The 22,417-nt window shown below is 43.2% G+C and overlaps 1 protein-coding gene and 1 long non-coding RNA gene across 2 annotated transcripts in view; both read left to right on the top strand.

Annotated features, from left to right (window-relative positions):
• The first annotated feature begins 4,850 nt into the window (after positions 1-4,850).
• Positions 4,851-22,417, top strand: part of RYBP (RING1 and YY1 binding protein) — a 76,125-nt gene continuing 58,558 nt past the window's right edge. The window contains exons 1-2 of the mRNA XM_039477429.2: positions 4,851-5,067; positions 5,841-5,966. Of these exons, the coding sequence (XP_039333363.1) occupies positions 5,036-5,067; positions 5,841-5,966 (158 nt within the window). The 5' untranslated portion in view covers positions 4,851-5,035. The remainder of the gene's footprint in view (positions 5,068-5,840; positions 5,967-22,417) is intronic.
• The window catches only part of LOC141585391 (uncharacterized), a 28,526-nt gene continuing 12,083 nt past the window's right edge, over positions 5,975-22,417 (top strand). Inside the window, exon 1 of the long non-coding RNA XR_012518825.1 lies at positions 5,975-22,380. This is a non-coding gene — a long non-coding RNA (uncharacterized LOC141585391). The remainder of the gene's footprint in view (positions 22,381-22,417) is intronic.

Here is a 22,417-nt window from a genome sequence, read left to right as displayed (position 1 = left end):
GCTGAGTTGATAACTTTCCAGACCTTCCCATTGGCAAGCCTCAGTGGCTTTCTCTTCCTTCTTGAGCTGAAGAAAGGAGGGAAGCCCACCCTTCATGGTCTGAATCTGGGTCATTTTAAAGGTCCTTCCACTACTTCCCCTCCCCCAAGGAGTGTGCTTCTCCCAGCATCTAATTCATTAAGGCAGACACTGACAGTCCCAGGAAGACATATTCTAGGTAAACCCATCAATGGCTTCCACCGCATTCAGGATCATGACCTCACTCCCAACTCACTCCCTGCTCTGCCATATAGAACTATCCAGCGCCTGCCTCTCCAGCTTCATTTCTCCTCTCCTGGGACTCTGGCCACAGCTGCTTGCCTTTAGCTCCTCCGAAGCGCCACACCCCTGACTGCTTTTGCCTTGTTTTCTTGTTGGCAAGTTACACTTTTTCAGGGGAGCTTCCCCCCTCCCCCCACACTGGCTACATCAACACCCTCCCTCTCTTACCACCCTCTCATCTCTCATCTTGTATTTTGTCTTTGTAGCAATTGTCACAATTGTAATTACTTGTATACTGTCTGGCTCCTCAACTAGGAGGTAAAATCCAAAAGATTAGGAATGAAGTCTATTTTGTTTATCTGATCTTTCTTTCCCTGGCACTAGTGTGATAGCTAGTTCTGCTCAATATATTGTTAAACGAAAGAGACTCTTTTCAACAAATGTACCCTAGTCACTGTTCTAGGCACTTGATATATACTAGCGGTGGGGGGAAACTCAACAGAAGAACAAAATCCCTGCCATCGTGAAGCATATATTCTACTGGGGCAAGGATCCGCTCAAACAAGATAACTGAACTGTGGGGTATGTTAGAGAGAAAGTCTCCTCATCATAAGAGCCAAAAGTAGGGTATGGTAAGGAGAGAAAACTAGAGCAGGACAGAGGGACATGAGACATCAAGTTGTGGGTTGGTATACGAAATTTTTAGATTGGGCCGGTGCGGTGGCTCATGCCTATAATCTCAACAAATCGGGAGGCTGAGGCTGGAGGATGGCTTAAGCCCAGGAGCTTGAGACCAGCCCAGGCAATACAGCAAAACCATCTTCCTACTTAAAAAAAAAAAAAAAAAAAAAAAAAAAAAAGAAAAATTAGCTGGGTGTGGTGTTCTATGCCTGTAGTCTCAGCTACCCGGGAGGCTGAGCGAGGAGAACTGCCTGAGCTCAGGAGGTTGAGGCTATAGTGAGCTGTGATCATGCCACTGCACTCCAGCCTGGATAACAGGGCAAGACTGTCTCCAAACAAAAATAAAAACCCAAAACACACAAAACATGTAGACTGGGTGAGCAGGGAAAACCTCACTAAGGATGTGACTTTTGAGTTAGGACCTGAAGGAATTGAGACAGCTGACACTGAATGTGGGTATCTGCGCAAAGAGCATTCCAAGCCAAGGAGGCAGGGAGTGCGAAGGCTCTGAGGCCCTGAGGGTAGGGAACTGTTTTAGGAACAGCCAAGGAGCCGGTGTGAGCGAAGCCAATGAGGGGAAGGAAGTCAAAATAGACTTTGAATCTGTCTTACGTATCCGTAGAAACATTATACCGAACGTTTCTTGGCCAGTGCTTCTAACCAGCATCTACACTAAAACCACAGGTTTCAAATAATTTTTTTTCTCTTTCAAACAGAATCTTGCTCTGTTGCCCAGGCGGGAGTTCAGTGGCATGATCTTGGCTCACTATAACCTCTGCCTCCCATGCTCAGGTGATCCTCCCACCTCAGCCTTCCGATAAACTGGGACTATGGGCATGCACCACCACGTCTGGCTAATTTTTGTATTTTTAGTAGAGACAGGGTTTTGCCATGTTGGCCAGGCTGGTCTTGAACTCCTGGCCTCAAGTGATACACTTGCCTTGGCCTCCCAATCAAATAATTTTTAAAGCGGTAGAATCCTTCCATCAAATGAAATATGAAACGGAGGTTCAAAGGAGGAAACAGAGGAGCAGGGGTGGGCTGTGAACTCTCACTGGTACTCTCACTCCACACTGGTCCAAGACAACACCTTAGAGGAAGATTAGTTCCCCACCCAGCTCAGCCTGCAGACCCCCACTCCAGAATAACAGTACGCTCTGCCTAGCACCACAGCACTCTGGAGCACACTGTACCAGAAGTAGTCTCATTTGGCTCTTATAACTACGAGGAGACTTTCAATAGATATTTGCCTCCAACATCTGAATGAATTTAGAGCCTCTAAAGTTACATCCACATGGTGACCCTTGGGGCTGAGCCACTAAACTTGAGATTAGTAGGAACTAATCTCAAATTCCTAGAGATTAGTTCTCTACTCTGAAATTATTTTTTCTTAAACACATTTTTAAAAAACTTTTTCTTTTTTGAGAATTTAACACAAGACAAAGATACACAAAGATATACTAAAACAGTCACTCTCCTATGGATAAATAAATTACAGTTTATTTGCAATGGAATTCGACACACTTAAGCAAACAAAAATGAACTATTGATGTAGGCAACAAAGTGGATGGATATCACAAATATGCTGAGTGAAAGGTGACAGTCTGACACAAGACTACAGACCATATGACCCCTGCATATGACCTTAAAGAATAGGTAAAACTGGCCGGGTGTGGTGGCTCATACCTGTAATCCTAGTACTTTCGGAGGCCGTGAAAGGGGGTGGATCATGAGGGCAGGAGCTCGGACCAGCCTGGCCAAGATGGTAAAATGCTGTCTTTACTAAAAATAACAAAAATTAGCCAGGCGCGGTAGTGGGCACCTGTAATCCCAGCTACTTGGGAGGCTAAGGCAGGAGAATCGCTTGAACCCGGGAGGCAGAGGTTGCAGTGAGCCGAGATCTCACCACTGCACTCTAGCCTGGGTGACGGAACAAGAGTCTGTCTCAAAAAAAAAAAAAAAAAAAAAAAAAAAAAAAGGCAAAACAAATCTTTGGTGACAGAAGTTGGAATTGTGGTTACCTAAGTGAGGGATGACTCACTGGGAGGATAAGATGTTTTATATATTGTTCTAATGGTGGAAACAAGGGTGCAGATGTATGCACTAAGCTGCACTGTGAAGATTTGTGTATATTTTATGCATAGAATAATAAGAAAGTCTCCTTTCCACTATGTATGGCTCCCAGCTACCTCCCCGGAGGCCACTCTTCTAGTAGGGGTTTCTTAGTGCCCCATTTCTTTCACGACCTTCTTGCCAGGGGCAGAGTCCTGGGAGGATGCAGGGAGACACCAGAGGCCAAGGCTGCTCCATGGCCGGCTGCACTGGGCCATGGCTTGTGTACATGCCCTCTGGCTTTCTATGGCCCTTTTACCCCTAGAACCCCATTCCTCTCTCTTCCTCTTCCTTCTTTCATCCCTCCCCTAAGGAGGCAGCTGCGGAATTGAGGCCCGAGAGGTTGCTGACCCTAGCTAAACAGTGTTGCTCCTCCTGGCCCTCCTGGGTGTGCCAGCCTGGAGAGGACACTGCGTGCTGATCAAGTTTATTGTTGACACATTCCTTCCCTCTTTTATTCTCTCCCTTCTGATCCCTGCACTCATTCTAGGACTTCTTGCTCCCTGGGTGCTCAGTCTCAGCGAGCTTCCCTAGTCGCAAGCCCTGGTGTGCTTCCCTTCCCTGGAGCAGTCCTGATAACAACCTATTTTGAATTTGCATATAAACCAGGCTGAGGCTGTCTTATCTCCAACCCCTCCCACCCTCGGCCCCAACTCTGACCATCTTTACAAGACTCCGTGTCTCCCCCAACCTGGGGCTTCAGCCCAGCTGAGTGTATGTGTTTTATCTTATCATCTGGGGTCCTCCCCGCCAGAGGACAGACGGTCCTGACACTTTCAAGTCAATTTGGCAAGCGTTTTTAGAACAGGGCAGAAAGTGAAGGGCATTCCTTGTTCCTCGCCTTGAAAAATCTAACGCAGGGGAAATGGTGCACAATTCAGGCCCAGTTATAAAAGCTCCTGATACCCAATGTCTTGCTCCTTCGTAAATGCCAGGCATCCATCAGCGAGCTTTCCATGCATGATTTCTCTGAATTTTCAAAACAAGCCCGGGAGGCGGATTAGTCCCATTTTGGAGATGAAGGAACTGAGGCACGAGGTTTTAATGCGGGCAAGTGGTCGCCAGAATTTGAATAGCAAGTTCCCTAAGGAAACCCCCTATTTAGACTCTGGGGACGAGGAGGATCCCAAGAGGAGTCCGCCAGCAGAAGCTCAGAGTCTGGCCTGGGGCATTTAGTTATGCCACACCCTTTCTGCACAGTTCTCTCTCGCGTTGGGGGCCTGACAGGGAGGGGGCTTCGGGCCAGCGTCTCGGCTGAAGGCAAGGACTACAGAAGAGGCAGATACAAAGCTCCGCGTGGCAGAGGAACAGAACGGCGTGGGGAAACGTGGTCCAAAGGAGGCCCTTGTCGGCCCCCAGGGCACTGCAAGCCTCGAGGCACTGCGAGCGGCGAGGCTGTTGCAAGCTCCCGCGGCGCGCGCAAACTGCGTGGAACTACTTCCCCCGGGCGGCTTCGGAGCCGGGGTCCGGAGAACAGCCCCAGGGGGCGGCCGTGCGGGGCCCGGAGCCAGTTGCCAGCTCCCGGGCGCGGCCACGTGCGCCCCTCCGGGCTTGCACGCTCCGCCGCCCCGGGCCGCGGGGCCACCGGCAGGCACGCGCGCCCCCAGCGCGCACACACTCCCGGGCACGCACACCGACGGCCCGGCCCACGTCCGCCACGCCCCGCCTTCCCCCGCGCCCCGCCTCCGCCCTCTCGGCGCCGGCCGCCGCCCTCCCATTGGCCGCACGGCGCGTGACGCGCGGCGCCCGGCCCCGCCCCTCGTCAGTCACTCGGCGGAGGCGGCGCTGGCGGGGACTAGTCTCGTCCGGAGACTGGCAGCGGCGGCGGCGGCGGCGGCCGGAGCTCGAGCCCCAGCGGCTGAGGGCGGGCGGGCGGGCGCGGGGGAGGGAGGGGGGCCGGTCCGCGACGACTCCCCGGACGGCGTTTTTCCTCCGAGCGGCGCTGGTTTCGGCTTGGGGGGGGCGGGGGTACAGCCCATCCATGACCATGGGCGACAAGAAGAGCCCGACCAGGTACCTGCTCCGAGCGGAGGGGGCGGAAGGGGAGGGAGGGCTGGGGGCGGGAGGGGGCCGGCGACGACTAGGCCCCGGAGCCACCCGGGGCGGGGGGAGGCGCTGCTAAGATGGAGATCCGGGGGCGGGGGGAGGCGGCGGGCGGTGGCGGCGGCGGCGGCGGCGGGAGGCGGTGTCGCTCCCGCTCGGGGCCGGCGGCCGTGCGCGCCGCAGCCATGGCGGCTCCTCCTCAGCCGCCCTCCGCCGCCGCCGCCGCCGCCGCCGCCGCCGCCGCCGCCGCCACTCCTCCCAGACAAAGGGAGATTTAACCAGGTGGGGAGGGAGGGAGGGCGCGAGCTTGGGAGGGGATAGGGAAGGAGCCGGCCCACTCCCCGCCGCCGGCCTCGGGCTGCCCCTGCGCGCCCCCTCCAGATCCGGCCCGCGGCTGCCCTCCCGGCCCCCCCAGCCCCACGCTCAAGTCCACAAGTCCGCCCGCTTCCTGCGCCCGCCGCGGCCCTTCCCGGGGCGCCGCCGCCACCGCCTGGTGTGCGAGGCTATCCGGCGCGGGCCCGGGGCTTGCAGGGTGCCGGTGGGGGCGCCCCGTTCCCTTCCTCGCTTCCTCATCCAGTCCCCGGAAAGGATGGGTGGTGGGTGGTCGCCCGAGCGAAGTTTCCAGCGCTGGATTCCTGCGAAATTACGACGGCTCACCCGCGCCTGTGTTTTCCTGTCTTTTCCCGGTTTTCCTGCTCCCTGCCTCTTTCCTCCCCTTTCCCCCACTCCCCACTCCTCCGAAGGCCAAAAAGACAAGCGAAACCTGCCGCAGACGAAGGCTTTTGGGATTGTAGCGTCTGCACCTTCAGAAACAGTGCCGAAGCCTTTAAATGCAGCATCTGCGATGTGAGGAAAGGCACCTCCACCAGGTACTTACTTGAAGATCTGTGTTACCTTTTGTTAGAGGACTTTTTTTTTTTTTAAGTGAGGGAGCGGGTAGTCAGCCTTACTTTCTGCCCTCTTTCCAACTTGTTGATTACAGCTTTTTTTTTGCTTTTGTTTTTTGCCTTTGGTTTGTGTGTGTTTTTAAGTTGAGTGTATTAAGTGTTGGGTGAAAAGCCTTGTGTTCACTAAATGATTTATGGGAGGGAATTTTTTCCAGGTTTTCATCTTACTTCAAACAGACATTGGATTTATTTGACACTTATGTCTATTGGCTTATTGGCATTGGCTCGGGAAGAGAGGAAGCAGTACTATCGCTATGGATTGTAGGACATAAACCTTTTTATTTTTGCCATGTGCAGAATGGTTTTAATTTGCCTGTCCCGAGTTATTTTTCTCTTCTCTGAGAAATTTGGGTTGGGGGGGGGTAGTAAGGAAGACTGGCTGTGCTTTTCCTGTCTTGAGCTGCAAATGTCTGTTATTTTCTTGCACTTGAAAATAAATGTCGGTATTTGATTAAGTGCATTTTGTGGGAGGCTGAGCTGTCAGTTTTTTTTTTTCTTTGACTAGTTTATGTAGGGTGATGATGGGGGACGATTTTGTAAAAGGGTGAAATGAGCAGTGACTATATGGAAGTTTGTGTTTAGAGCTTTATGATGTTGAAAAAAAATGTTGGAAGAATTCCTTTTCATTTTGACGAAGGTAGTAAACTGCATGTGATACTAAAACAAGTTGAACTACTTTAGATTTAACATTCATATATACTGGGATAAAATGTCAAGACTGATTTTGTAGTCTTCCGGTCATCTTTTAACTTGTGTCTGGAATTTGTTTCAGTAGTGTTAGAGTTTGAAGTTAAACTGTTCTTGGTGTCGTTTAATGAACAGACATTGGGGGTGTGTGTGAGAGACAGTTGAGTTTTCCGTGGATCCTTTAGAACATTATGGTTGATTGCCAAAAGTCTCATTTCATCAGGTACATGTTTTTGAATTGGTGACGTTCCAGTATGACTGTGTAGTAGTACTTCACAGTTCCAACTAGATATTGTTCTTTGATTAGATGAATGTGTCATGTTAGGGTTTCATTGGTTTATTTATACCTGGGATTAAATAGGATTATTGGGCAACCTAAAAGAGCAACTTTGGGATTAATTGGCGTACTTACTGGTTCTGTGAATTCCACTAACTTTGAATAGAGACCTTTGAATAAAAATACTCAAGAACTAAAAATATTACCCCATAGGTTGTTTTAAGTACATTTTTGTCTGTGTATTACCATGGAATGTATTTAAAGTAAAAAACACTCATCAGTAGTTTCATAGATTCTGTTTTGCTGTCTAAAATAGGGAATTCCATCAAATGGCATGAACGTTTTCAGAAACGTATTTGTTACTTAAAGCAATAGCGATAGTATATTATTTATGAGTAATGTTTTTTTACATGTAGAATCCCTCAGAGGCCAAACCTCTTTATTGTGGTTTTGCTTTGAGTGTTACCGTAGATGGTGTTCAAGTAAATGACTAGGAAACTCCTAAGAACATGAGAATCTTACTGGTGAAGAGAAACATAAATCAAATTCAAAAGTTTATGTCTGATTTATTGCCGGTAATCATTATCTCATAATGAAATGCATTTCAGTTTTTTGGAAGCACATGGAAGGTTTTGACTTTTAAAGACAATATATATGTTTAAAGTTTTTTGACAGCCGCAGATGACAGTTGAAACTTAGTTTAAAAATATTGAATTATTAACAATGAAAATATTTTAGAGTCCATTCAGGAACACAGAAGTGCATCGACTTTAAGGGTGTTTGAGTAATTTTCTGATGTCATTGAATAGGATTTGAATACAGATTTAACAGGTCTGAGGACCGAAAACTGTGTCCATTCATGACTGTCTTAGCTAGGCGACAGTTTATTTCATTTTGGTTATTGTCATTATTTTGGTGTTTTTGATCTATTCAGAAGTCATCATTGGTTGGAATGTAAATGACATGTTGGTTTTCCCACATTATGAACAGGTTTTATGTGGAGAAATGAGTGTGACAGGTTTTCATCCTATCCTATCTTGTGTGTTAAAACTGTTGGTTGGCCGGGCGCGGTGGCTCAAGCCTGTAATCCCAGCATTTTGGGAGGCTGAGGCGGGTGGATCACGAGGTCAAGAGATCGAGACCGTCCTGGTCAACATAGTGAAACCCCGTCTCTACTAAAAATACAAAAATTAGCTGGGCATGGTGGCACATGCCTGTAATCCCAGCTACTCAGGAGGCTGAGGCAGGAGAATTGCCTGAACCCAGGAGGCGGAGGTTGCGGTGAGCCGAGATGGCGCCATTGCACTCCAGCCTGGGTAACAAGAGCGAAACTCCGTCTCAAAAAAAAACAAAAACAAAAAAAACCAAAAAAACTGTTGGTTAATCTCTTTGTGGTACTTGTTACTGCCATGTTTTTTTCTTGGGCCTCTTGTAGATGTATATTTTTTGGTACCTTAAAAGATTTGATAGGAACTTGACATTTTCTGTCTTGCGTAGTTTTAATCAGACTTGGTGTTGATGGCAGTAGAAAACTTGGGTTTTGGATGCTGGGTAATAGGCAAATTCGTGATTTTTAGTATAATTTGTTTACTGGCCCAGAATATGTGTTTTATTGCTATGAGCTGTTGTCACGTATTTTAAGAATTCTAGCTAGTTGGTTAGCCGGTGGTTATTTTGCAGTTTTTGATCATTCTTGTCACAGTCATCATCACCTGCCAGTCAACTATAGAAACCACCTATGACTTAGTGGTAGGCTGGTGTGATAGAGAACTGTATTTGCCCTTGTAGGGTAGAATATATATTCCCAATCAAATCAAATATGTATCTGATTTGATTGGGAAAATATTGCCATTCATCCAAAGAACACTTTCTAAATACGCAGGATGTGAAAGATGCTGCAGAAGCTATTGGAGATAGGAGAGGGGAGTGTTAAAAGGTTGATAAGCCATGTATGGGAATGACCATAAGGCGCTCTGGAAGGTGTAAAGTACTTTAGGAGGTCAGAGCTGTCTGGCTTTGGGAATCCGTTAGAAGGATTCCTTCTTCCCCATTTCTTTTGGACAAGGAGAATTAATTTCTACAAAATCACCTGTCATCTTTTAACTGTTACCACATGCTTCAGATATTTTTAATTCTGCAGGTGGAATTGTGAAGGTGATTGGGAAGAGGTCGTTTTTCCTTTTTGGAGCAGCAATAGAGCAGAATGGAGGATGAAATGGTCTTAAGGAATCTGTTAAAGGAATAAGGTGACCTAGGCAGGGGCAGCAGGAGAGATCTATATTTTAGATGTATTATCAATGTGTATCGGGTCTCTCTGGTTCTTTGATAACATTTGTTTTTCTAACTAGACTGTCTACTTCTTTATGCCTTTCTGGTTATATGTATATATATTTTTGGAGACAGGGTCTCACTGTCACCCAAGCTAGAGTGCAGTGGCATGATCATGGCTCACTACAGCCTCAACCTCCCTGGCTCAAGCAGTTCTTCTGCTTCACCCACCTGAGTAGCTGGGTCTACAGGTGTGCACCACCACATCTGGCGAAGTTTTGTTATTTCTTGTAGAGACAGGGTTTCACCCTGTTGCTCAGGCGGGGTCTTGAACTCCTGGGCTCAAGTCATCTTCTTGCCTTGCAGGTGTGAGTGATAATTTAAATATAACACCCATTGTAAGTGTGCAAATCAATGATTTCTAGTCATTTTAAAGATTTGTACAGCCATCACCACAACCCAGTTTTAAAACATTTCCATCATGTCAAATGGTTTCCTCATATCCTTCTGTAAGTCCTTCAACACAACAGAATGGAGACGTCATGGGCAACAGGTGTTACTTCCCTACCATGCTGATGTACTCGGAACCTTTCAGGGTAGAAAATAAAAGAGTGTATGGTAGAATGTGTGTGTAAGGTGGCAGGTGGCTGGGGGAGAAACACTGTTATCCCTAAGTGGTGGTTAAAGTAGTATTTCCTATCCTGCTTTGTCAGTCTCAAGAAAGAGGATACCAGCTTTTAAAAGTAGAAGAAAGAAACTACAAATGTACCCAACTATGTTTTTGTTTTGTGCTTTTCTGTTTTCCACCTTCCCACACTTCAGCTGATTTATTTATTTATTTTTTAAAAGATGGGGTTTCACTGTGATGGCCAGGTTGGCCTTGAACTCCTGACCTCAGGTGATCCACCCACTTCGGCCTCCCAAAGTGCTAAGATTACAGGCGTGAGCCACCATGCCCAGCCCCAGCTGATGTTTTTTATTCTTTTCGTAGAGACAGGGTTTTGCTGTGTTGCTCAGGTTAGTCTTGAATTCCTGGTCTCAAGTGATCCTCCTGCCTTGGCCTCCCAAAGTGCTGGGATTTGCCCAGCTCCTAACTGTTGTTTTGTTAAGTTGCATTTCTCAGGATTGGGCAGAGTAACTTCTTAGACTTGGTGATTTAATTTTACTTTTGTGGTCTTGTTATTTCTCTGCATTCAGTGTTACCTTAATTGAAAAATAAAGATGACCAAGACATTGCTGAATATCGATGTTGATTAGTGTTCCCTTGATAGTAATCCTGCATTTTTACCTTCAGCTACTCCTTAATCACACTTTACCTGCAAAATTGGAAAGGTTTTTTTTTTTTTTTTTTTTTTGAGATGGAGTTTTGCTCTTGTTACCCAGGCTGGAGTGCAATGGCGCGATCTCGGCTCACTGCAACCTCCGCCTCCTGGGTTCAGGCAATTCTCCTGCCTCAGCCTCCTGAGTAGCTGGGATTATAGGCACGCGCCACCATGCCCAGCTAATTTTTTGTATTTTTAGTAGAGACGGGGTTTCACCATGTCGACCAGGTTGGTCTCGATCTCTCGACCTTGTGATCCACCCACCTCGGCCTCCCAAAGTGCTAGGATTACAGGCTTGAGCCACCGTGCCCGGCCGGAAAGTTTTTACTTTGGCTAATTACCATATGTTTAGAACTTTCTAGTCTTCAACTCCAGAAATTGATCACTGGGTTGAGTTGAGATCATGTTTTATTTTATCCCTGTTTATTTGAGTACTGCCCCTCTGAAAAGTTGACCTTTTTTAGAGCTTTTATAGACAAGTATGAGTGAGGAAGTTACTTTAGATGTAGAATAAAACTGTGTGGAAATAACTATTTTTGAAAACAGTTGGAATTGAGGATGTTGGAAGTGTTGCAGAGGCAGCTATTTTGTGTGTAATATGTTTCCCTTGTTTGAGAACTTACCAATTTTTTGCAGTTGTAACTTTGGACTGCCCCCCTCTTCAGTTTAGATACCCGGACAACCCAGAGTCTCTGGAGTAGTCATGAAGGATTTTATGTCGTTATCATCTTTTCTGGAAGCTTCAGAAAGGCATCATCCTGTGATGCTTTTTAGGTAGAAAAACTCCCAGAAATAAAATACGGTGCCTACACTGGGCAGAGCCACACCTCTTACCCATGCTTTCTATTAATCCACAGCAGTGGTTTTGCTCCTTTGGTCACATTGGTTTTGTTGTAGTGTTTGTCTTTCATAAAAATATTCCATAAAAATACATAAAAATTACCTGTCTTCCAAATCAAACCTTATCAAACCTTTCAACCTGAAAGCTGGTACAATTTCAAGATCATTCTTACCCAGGAACAGAGTAATAATTTATTTTGTGTTTGCTGTTGCATTGGACTTACTGATTTATTGGTAGTGACTTGATCTTATGTGTACTTGGTGACCTTAAAGTAAATTACCTGGGTAGTTGCGGTCATTTGACAAGTTTTTATTGAGCACGCAGCCATTTGCACTCTGGGTGTACAGTGGTATAAAGACAGACCCAGGTCGCTATTCTTAGGGAGCTTAAAATACTATGGACAGGAAGAGAAAATAAACAAGTGAACAGAAAAATAAAAATTTCGGCTAGCCACAAGTGCTATGAAGAAATTAGAGCCCGATAAGGAACTACAGAGTGATGAGAACTGGGCAGAGTGACTGCTTTATAGACAACGTTGAGATTAATGCATTTACTTTTTTAGGAAAAAGTAATGCTACTTTCTTTTGGAACCAGGGATAATTCTTATGTAGGTTTACCTGTGCCATTTAGCTCAGTTGGTTGGGGGACAGACAGACAGCTTTTAAATTTGGAGCCTTTGTGCATAGGTTACCAAACAGTTGCATGTTGTAGACTTAAACCCAGGCCAGCTAATTTACTAGTATTTCTATTAATCGTTAGGATGGTAGATTATGAATGGATTCACTTACATATTATTTATTCATGTGACATATATTTGTTGTGTATTTAAGTTGGTGCTGAAAAAAATTCCACAATTAGGAAAAACTTTCTCAAGTAGTTGTAGTTTACCAAAATAGTTATCAGAACTAATTCAGTTCATTAGTAGTTCAGGAATGGTAGGTCTCTCCTATGTCATAAATGACTTGAACTAATACATTCTACAGTCTTTCTAGCTCTTGTTTTCTCTTTTGCCTCATCATCCATGCTTTTTCTCTTTGTGGCATCTTCAGTGTTATTTTTCATAACTAGTACTCGCATTCCCCTTTTTACCTATAGATATAAGCTTTATGAACTGTAGCCTACATCGAAGTGCACAAATAGTAAGTGTAAAGATTTGGTAAACTTTTGCAAAATGAGGACGCCTTTGCAACTAGCACCCAGATTTTTTTTTTTTTTTTTTACCCAGGCTAGGGTGCGGTGGTGTGATCACAGCTCACTGTAGCCCCTACTTTAGGGCCCAAGTGATCCTCTCACCTCAGCCTCCTGAGTAGTTGGCACCATAGACATGTGCCACCACGCCTGGCACATTTTTAAGAACATTTGTGTGTGTGTGTGTGAGACAGGGTCTGCCTATGTTGCCTAGGCTAGTCTTGAACTTCTGGGCTCAAGTGATCCTCCTGCCTCAGCCTCCCTAAGTGCTGGTATTAGAGGCATGAGCCACTGTGTTGGCTTGCACCTAGATTCTTAATCAGATTCTTAAAGAGAACATTACTGGAAACCCCTTGTACACTGTCCCCTGTGGGCCATCTCCCCCATCCCCATCCTGTCTTTTAATACTAGACATTAGTTGTGCTTGTTTTTGAACTTTATGTGAGTGGAGTATACTGTGTATACAGTACACAGTACATACTGTATGTTCCATTGTATATATACAGCATACTCCACAGTGAGTGAAACAAGCCAGACTCAGAAGTGTACATACCGTATGTACCACTTTGCTCAGTAGCCACAGTATATAACTGTGGTACATACGGTATGTACACTTCTGAATCTGGCTTGTTTCACTCATGGTTAGGTTTTCAGGATTCATCCATGTTGTTGTTTGTAATTTTTGCTTATTTTATCAGGCTGTTTTATCCTAAGAATGTTTAGGCATTCAACTCTGCATGCAGACCCTTCCTTACACATTCTAGAGAGAGGACCTAGAACGTGTCTTCATCCTGTGTTTATTACCCACATACTTGAACAGCTGTCTCCTCCAGGCATCGTTAGGCAAAAAGAATGAAACCTGGGGTGTGAAACTTTCTAGAGGACAAAAAAGGAGTCAGCTTTTGCCTTTCATCAATTTTATTGTTTATCGGTCATTTCTCTTTCTAGGCATTGGTTGATTAAATGGGAAAATTGTTGCCTTCAAGGAACTTAGCAGATTTGTTGACAGATAAGAGCATAAGAAGAAAGCCAGTGAGGCACCCAATGATGTGAATGCCATAGTAGGTTCAGAATGAGTGAGTGGGTAATAGAGACCGTTAAGTGCTTTTTGGAAGTTAGATATAGTCATGCTCTGGGGCTTCATCAGGAAAATCCTCACGGAATCTGAGATCTAAACTGGGTCTTATGACTCTTGGATTATAGGGTTTGTTGTATAGGTTGATACAAGTTATTTATTAATAGTTAGTTGTTTGCCCCCTTTCCTATTCACTGTTTTCAGGTGGTGATGTCCACACCTTTCCACGTCTCCCCAGGAGCTGGTGATTCCCAGATAGTATTCATTAACCAACATCACCACTCCCATGCATGTGAACACAGGACAGACAAACCCAGCTGCTTCCTGGCATCTCTACTTGAACAACTTAAAGGCAATTCAGATCTCACAGGTGGAAAAACTGAATTCATCTATCAGAGTGTTTTCTAAAATCACAAGTAGATTGTGTCCCATTCCTGCTTAAAATGATCTCCTGATTCTCATTGCCCTTTGGATAAAATCCAATCCTGAGTACCATAAGGGGCTTATGATTTGGTCCTTTTCTGTGTCTTTCTGTAGAATTTCTGGAAGCAGCCTGCCATCGCTCCATCTGCCCTCCATACACAGCGTTTGTGTGTGTTATGCCAAACTGCTTGGTGTTTTCCAACCATTGACCATGATGTCTCACTTTACCTTCACATGCTTTTCCTGTGTGTTTTCTTCTGAAATGTTTCTCCTTCCTTTTGTGTCCTGGCTGACTCCTATTTGCCCTTCCATGTGTCTCAGGAAGCCTTTCTGTTTCCCTGCAGTTGTTCATATCTCTGTCATAACACAGACTGTATTTTTAATTTGATTTCCAATCTGCCTCTGTTAGGTTGTCACCTTTTTTGAGGGCAAGACCTTTTGTTTCATAGATTTATTTTCCTGTGTCTGTTACAGTGCCTGGCATTTGGTAGGGAATGAGTAAATGTATACAGAATAAATGAAGACTGGGAGAAAGAGTTACAGTTAAGAGTTATAATAAATAGCCAGGCGCAGCGGCTCACGTTCGTAATCCCAGCACTTGGAGGCCAAGGCGGCATATCATGAGGTCAGGAGATCGAGACCATCCTGGCTAACACAGTGAAACTCCGTCTCTACTAAAAATACAAAAAAGTTATCCAAGTGTGGTGGCATGCTCCTGTAGTCCCAACTACTCGGGAGGCTGAGGCAGGAGAATTGCTTGAACCCAGGGAGGCAGAGGTTGCAGTGAGCCAAGATGCACTCCAGCCTGGGGGACAGAGCCAGACTCCGTGTTTAACAAAAAGGAGTTGTAATAAATAACTGTTCTTTCAAAATATTGGGGCTTTCGTCTTGTGTGTTGAATATTACTAGATTAGGGTTGTTTATGAAGTGTGCCCTTAAAACTAGTATTTATGTTTTTCTGTTCCCCCCACCCCCCGTAAACAAGTACTAGAAGTTAAACACAGAACTGTAGCCTTGGAGGCTGTAGGCAATGCATTTAAAGTACTTCTGGAGTGGTTTTGAGCTTCAGAGCATTGACACACTTGCCCAAATAACTAATCGTGACAGTTCTTTGTATTTGTTGCTGCCCATTGGTGACTTCAGTGGCCAGTAGTCATGTTGGAAAGTCTGATAATAAAGCAGTGAATCAGTCATGTGGTACCAACCCAGTTGTGGGGAGTAAAAAATAAGATGTGATAAGCAACTATATTCCTGTTTGTAAACTGGCATCTATGGTAGTTTAAAAATGGTGGCAAAACCATTTTGAGCATTGTTGGAAACATTATGCTGTCTGTTCTTCTGTCATGTTAATATACCTGTAAGTTGATAGTTGTATCCTTGATAGTCTTACATACTTTGTACATTGTGTGTACCACTCTTCTATTGAGTAATTTGGATTAATTACTTTGGTTAGATTGAAGTCTTGACTCATTCACTTCACTCATTTATTTAGGTGTATTTTCAGTTCCATGCAGTGAGTGACAGACTATGTTGCCAAAAAGGAATTCTCAGTAAGGGCAATGCACGTAAACTACTGTTACTCAGAAATTATGAATAGCTGAAATCAGTACTGCTGTTACTCAGAAATCATGAGTAGTTGAAATCCCAAGGTAAATGGTGAAGATTTTGTTTTTAAATAGGATTAGATAAGACTTTTTCTCCTTCTTTCTTCCCTCTGTCAATTTAGAAAATCTGCTTAAATTATCCCATGGTTGGGAAAAGAAACTAGTGGAAGAAATATGTTAAAAAAGCATCTTTCTTAAAATGTATTCAAAATGTTTTTCTGTACAGTGTAAGAGCATTAGCAAATACAATTTAGGATGAAACTTTAATGGCCTTTGAGAAGGGACAAGAAATGAAATTAAGGGTGATACATGATGCCAGTATCACCGGTGTATTGGGTCTTAATAATACATAAAATGAATAATAGTTATAGGGAGAAAACAAACCTGGTGACTGCTTTCTAAGAACAGATTAGATTTCTTATGTAGCTTATGTAGTTTAACTGTTCTTGTCCTCCTCTTACGGAACTAAACATGTTTAATATCGTAAGTGCTACAAACATAGTCTAGATTGGAATAATAGGAACCCAGCTCAAACTATCTTTTTTTTTTTTTTTTTTTTTTTTTTTTGAGACGGAGTTTTGCTCTTGTTACCCAGGCTGGAGTACAATGGCACAATCTCTGCTCACCGCAACCTCCGCCTCCCGGGTTCAGGCAATTCTCCTGCCTCAGCCTCCTGAGTAGCTGGGATTACAGGCACGCGCCACCATGCCCAGCTGATTTTTTTGTATTTTTAGTAGAGATGGGGTTTCACCATGTTGACCAGAATAGTCTCGATCTCTTGACCTCGTGATCCACCCGCCTCGGCCTCCCAAAGTGCTGGGATTACATGCTTGAGCCACCGCGCCCGGCTCTCAAACTATCTTAAGTTAAAAAAAAAAAAATTACTGGCCCACATAGCCAGTGAGATAAGGATGCCTTTTGAACTCTTGGAAACGGGAAGAACAGCAAGAATCAGGAATTCTGTCACTGGATTAGTTCCTAGATCAGAAAAACAAAGATCACCCATCATCCTGCCATTCAGAATTATTTATCTAGCAGTTTGTTTATTGGACCTCACATATTTGAGTAACTACAGTTTTCCAGGTGCTTTGCTTTAAGAATGATATTTCATTGAATTTTCAAAATGGTGGTAGTTCCCTGTGGGAGTGAGAGAGTTATGCTGTGTGTTATATGGAACAAATTGAGTTTGATTTTAAAGACATGTGTTCTGGCCTCCTGGTTGATGGAGTTCATTTTGGTTTCTTCTTAGGGACAAGTTTGATGAACACTTAATGGTTTTAGAGTTCTGTTTGTAGAAAGTAAAGATAAAATCCAAATTTCTTTCAGTATTATTTTCATTTTGGGAAGAACCAAAACATTGGATTCTTAATATCTATAGCATAATTAACTTTGTCCAAGTCTTAAAGAATAATTAAGTATACAAGGGAACCAAGATTCAGTGTTTTTTTTCTAAATTTGTTTAGAGTACTGGTTCTTAAACTTTAGCATGTTATCAGAATCACCTGGAAGACTTCTTCAACACATTGCTGGGTCCCATTCCCAGAGGTTCAAAAAATCAGATGTTGGCATTTTCAAAGTGAACTTAAGTAAGCAGTCAGCATTTACAGGAACCATGTTTTTGGCATTCGAGGTGATTCCTTAATTGAAGAAAACATTGTGCAAAGCATAGGAGAGTTTATGCTAAACTCACATCTTTTTGCATTCTAAAATTACCTATCTTGCATTATTAATACTTAAGATTGGCCAGGCACGGTGGCTTACACCTGTAACCCCAGCACTTCGGGAGGCCAAGACAGATGGATCACTTGAGGTCAGGAGTTTGAGACCAGTCTGGTCAACATGGTGAAACCCAGTCTCTACTAAAAATACTAAAATCAGCTGGGTGTGGTGGTGTGTGCCTGTAATCCCAGCTACTCGGGAGGCTGAGGCAGGAGAATCGCTTGAACCTGGGAAGTGGAGGTTGCAGTGAGCCAAGATCACGCCATTGTACTCCAGCCTGGGCACCGCAGCGAGACTCTGTCTCAAGTGAAAATCTGGATGTGGTAGCTCACGCTTGTAATCCCAGCACTTCGGGAAGTTGAGGTGGGTGGATCACAAGTCAAGAGATTGAGACCATGGCCAACATGGTGAAACTCTGTCTCCACTAAAAATACAAAAATTAGCTGAGCGTGGTGGGGCGTGCCTGTAATCCCAGCTACTTGAGAGGCTGAGGCAGGTGAATCACTTGAATCACTGGGAGGTGGAGGTTGCAGATCTCACCACTACACTCCAGCCTGGTGACAGAGCGAGACTCCCTCTCAAAACTTAGGATTGGATATCAAATATGTATATATTTACATATATATATGCATACACACACACACACACACACACACACACACACACACACTTTTAAATCGCATTTCTGGTTGAGATGTGGTGGCTCATGCCTGTTATCCTAGCACGTGGGAAACGTAAGGCTGGAGGCTTGCTCATGTTCAGGTGTTTGAGTCCAGCCTGGGCAACAAGGTGAGAACCCATCTTTACAAAAATAAAATTAAATTAGCTGGGCATAGTGGTAGATTACACCTGTAATCCCAGCTACTTGGGAGGCTGAGTCAGGAGGATCCCGTGATCTCAGGAGTTTGAGGCTACAGTGATCTCTCATTGTGCTACTACACTCCAGTGTGGGCAACAGAGTGAGACCTGGTCTCAAGAAAAAAAAAAAATCCTACTTTTTTTGCACTGCACAGTAGAGAGATAGAACCAGGTCTTATAATCAGTAAACCAAAATTCCAGTAAAAAGCCTGCAAAGAACTACAAATTATGTCAGTAAATATGAGAAGTTTATAGCCTTCCCATTACTCAAAGAAATACAAAATAACATTTTTTTTGGTGAATCAAGTTTTAAAGATTAAAAAAATTACTTTAGTAAGACTGAGAGATAGACATTCTTATAGACTCTTTGTGAGCATGGGAGTTGATTTACATTTTCTAGATGCCAGTGCAGCAGTTGGTATAAAATGCCTTTAAAATATTTGTATCCCGTGATCCAGTAATATAACTTCTAGGAATTTGCTTGACCTGCACATAAAAATTTCTGTTACGAATTACGTCATTTTTACAACAAAAAATGGAAAATGACCTAAATAGGGATGATTAGGGAATTGCCAAAATTCTAGAACAGCCATGGATGGAATATTTTGCAGCTATTAAGAATGTAGGTTTTTGGCCGGGCGCGGTGGCTCAAGCCTGTAATCCCAGCACTTTGGGAGGCCGAGGCGGGTGGATCACGAGGTCGAGAGATCGAGACCATCCTGGTCAACATGGTGAAACCCCGTCTCTACTAAAAATACAAAAAACTAGCTGGGCACGGTGGCGCGTGCCTGTAATCCCAGCTACTCAGGAGGCTGAGGCACGAGAATTGCCTGAACCCAGGAGGCGGAGGTTGCGGTGAGCTGAGATGGCGCCATTGCACTCCAGCCTGGGTAACAAGAGCGAAACTCCGTCTCAAAAAAAAAAAAAAAAAAAAAAGTAGGTTTTCCTGCCCGTCATTAAAAAAAAAAGTTTGCAAATCTGCCACATGTTGCTGGTGAGAATATAAAATGGTACATTCCACTATGGAAAATAGTTTGGCAGTTTCTTACAAAATGAAACATATACTAACCATATGACCTAACAGTTGCCTCCTGGGCATTTATCCCAGAGAAATGAAAATGTATGTTCACAGAAAAATGTGCCCACAGCTTTGTTTGTAATAGTTCAAAACTTAAAAAAAAAAAAACTCCACTCGTTCTTCAGCAGATGAATGGTACATTCATACCATGGAATACTTTTTGACAACAAAAAGGAACAAACTATGGATACATAACAATTACTTGAGTGGACTCCTAGGGCTTTATGCTGAGTGAAAAAAGCCAATCTTAAAAGATCTCATACTGTAGGATGCAGTTAACTAACATTCTTGAGATGACAGAATTACAGAGATAAGAGAACATATTAGTAGTTGCCAGGAGTTAGGACTGGTAGAGGGAGGGAGGGGGAGATGGGTATGACTGTAAAGGGGAGCAAGAGGAAGATGTTTGTGGTGATGAATTAGGTCTGTATCTTGATTGTGGTGGCAGCTACATGAATCTAAATGTGTGATAAAATGGCATAGAACTATATTCATACATAACGGTGTCAGTTTCTTGGTTTTGACATTGCTATAATCAAGAAAGGTGCCCATGTTGGGAAACTGGGTGGAGATCCCATGCGACCTCTGTACTATTGTTGCAACTTCTTGTGAATGTATAATTCAAAATAGTTCAAAAATGTTGAGAATATGTGATGATAAAGGAAAAGGTTCATAATCAGAAAAACAAGTTAGAAAATGATAAAAATATATGAAACTACTTTACTATTTCATACCATTCAACCTAGTACATATACCTGGAAGGAAGGACTAATTAAAACTTTAAATCTGAGATGATGAATCCTTTTTTGTATTTCTGTAGTGTATGTGTGGTTGAGTCTGTATCACTTTTATAGTTGGAATAAAGCAATTTTCCTAATAGGAAATTTTTAGAATTAGTCTGGTTTGGAATATGAAAAATTTAAGTGACACTAGGTTTTTACACTAAGGGCTTAAAATTTTCATTAAATTTTTAATACACACTAAGTATATATTAAAACACTAAGTATGTATTAAGGTTGGAAAGTGAATGTATTCTTTAAAAGTTACTGTATTTGTAAATTTAAAATTATTTTGTACTCTTCTTATGTATTGTAAGATATTTTGTATGATGTTTTAATCAGTGCTGTCCAAAGGAAATCGTAAGGCACATGTAATTTTAAACTTTCTAGTAGTCACAAGAAGAAAGTAAATTAAGCAGGTGAAAGTAATTTTAAGAATGTTTTTATCTCACCGATTATATCCAGAATATTATCATTTTAACATATAACCAGTGTAAAATTACAGTGAGATATTTTACATTCTTTTTTTCAAGCAAAGTCTTTAAAATCTGGTATATGTTTTAGGGTTACAGAAAAATTTAGTCCAGACTAGCCACGTTTCAAGTGCTCTGTAGCCACCTGTGGCTAGTGGGTACCATCTTGAACAAGAGGAGGAGTAGTTGGGAGTGAGGCCTTTGATGTCAGACCGAAGTTTGAGTAACAGCAGCTCGGCCATTTGCTAACCTTTTCTGACATTGGGTATGTTTCATGAAACTGTGTGTTAGTTTTCCATTTATAAGATATGATAATAACCTCTCCACAGTGGTATTGTAAGGATTAAATGAGACATTGTAGGTAGTATGCTTGGCACAGGACTGGGCATGGAATACGTACTATAAATAGTGTATGTTATACAGTGGTAATTTTTTATTACAATATATAGTTTACTGAATTGAATGAGTAATCATTCTAAAAGTGTGACTGATTTCTTAATAGCAGTGAGTAAATATAAAAGCAGTACATGAAATAATTTTTACTTTTTACAATTAAAGTTTTGGGTACTTTTAAGTTATGACTGACTGAATAAACAAATATTTGACCACTCAAGCAAAATATTGCACCAGGCACTTGAACATTTAGAAGATAGGTCTTAAGGTGATATTATTCGCCGGGCGCGGTGGCTCAAGCCTGTAATCCCAGCACTTTGGGAGGCCAAGGCGGGTGGATCATGAGGTCAAAAGATCGAGACCATCCTGGTCAACATGGTGAAACCCCGTCTCTACTAAAAATACAAAAAATTAGCTGGGCATGGTGGCACGTGCCTGTAATCCCTGCTACTCAGGAGGCTGAGGCAGGAGAATTGCCTGAACCCAGGAGGCGGAGGTTGCGGTGAGCCGAGATTGTGCCATTGCACTCCAGCCTGGGTAACAAGAGTGAGACTCTGTCTCAAAAAAAAAAAAAAAAAAAAAAAAAAAGATATTATTCCAACTTTCACAATTGAAGAAGTTGAGTTTCAGAAAAATAACTTACTTGATGTCATACCCATTTAGAAGACAGGTGATTTAATTAAATGGACAATTTAATATGATACTAAAGTGTTTCAGCTACACTCCTTTGTTTCTTTCCCTTCCACCTTTGCCATCTTTTCCAGGACCATTTACATTAGAGAAGGACAATATGATGTCACTTGAGGAGACTTTGCTCACAATTATCCTGAGATTATGAGCATATTCAGATCACCTGTAATGTAAAAAGTTAGCATAAGCCCGTGTAGATTTCATGATTTATTTTGCTTGTTGCAGTGTTTCTCTTTATAAAGTTGAGTATTCTTCATCCTGTCTTTTGGATAAATATACCTATACAAATGGGCCACGAATATGCGTTCTGTGGCTGACTGCCTTAAAATCAGATTGTTTAAAGTGTAGTTTGTTGCTTATTCAGAAAATTACACAATTCTTTTAAGGAACAGTGTGCTACCATTAAAGTTGCTAGTGAAAGGCAGAGTTTCTGAATAATTGACTTTCCCAAGGCAGTGGTGCAGTGGAAGGCACGTGTTACCTGGGCAGAGTTAGATGGAGCATATTTCATTAGGCGGTCATGCTCTGTTGTAATATGTAGATTTTGTTTTCACAGTATGCATTGCTGGCTTTATTTCCAGTTTCTTCTCCAGTTAAAATATGGAGGAAGTCACAGGATATCCAGTTTGTTTTTAGGTACTATGGGACAAAATCTGTGACAGTGAACTATCAGTTCATCTTGGCAAATAATTTTGGTG

The sequence above is a fragment of the Saimiri boliviensis genome, chromosome 8 (genome assembly GCF_048565385.1).
Source record: "Saimiri boliviensis isolate mSaiBol1 chromosome 8, mSaiBol1.pri, whole genome shotgun sequence".
NCBI lineage: Eukaryota > Metazoa > Chordata > Mammalia > Primates > Cebidae > Saimiri > Saimiri boliviensis.
This window is presented reverse-complemented; position numbering and strand designations above follow the sequence as displayed.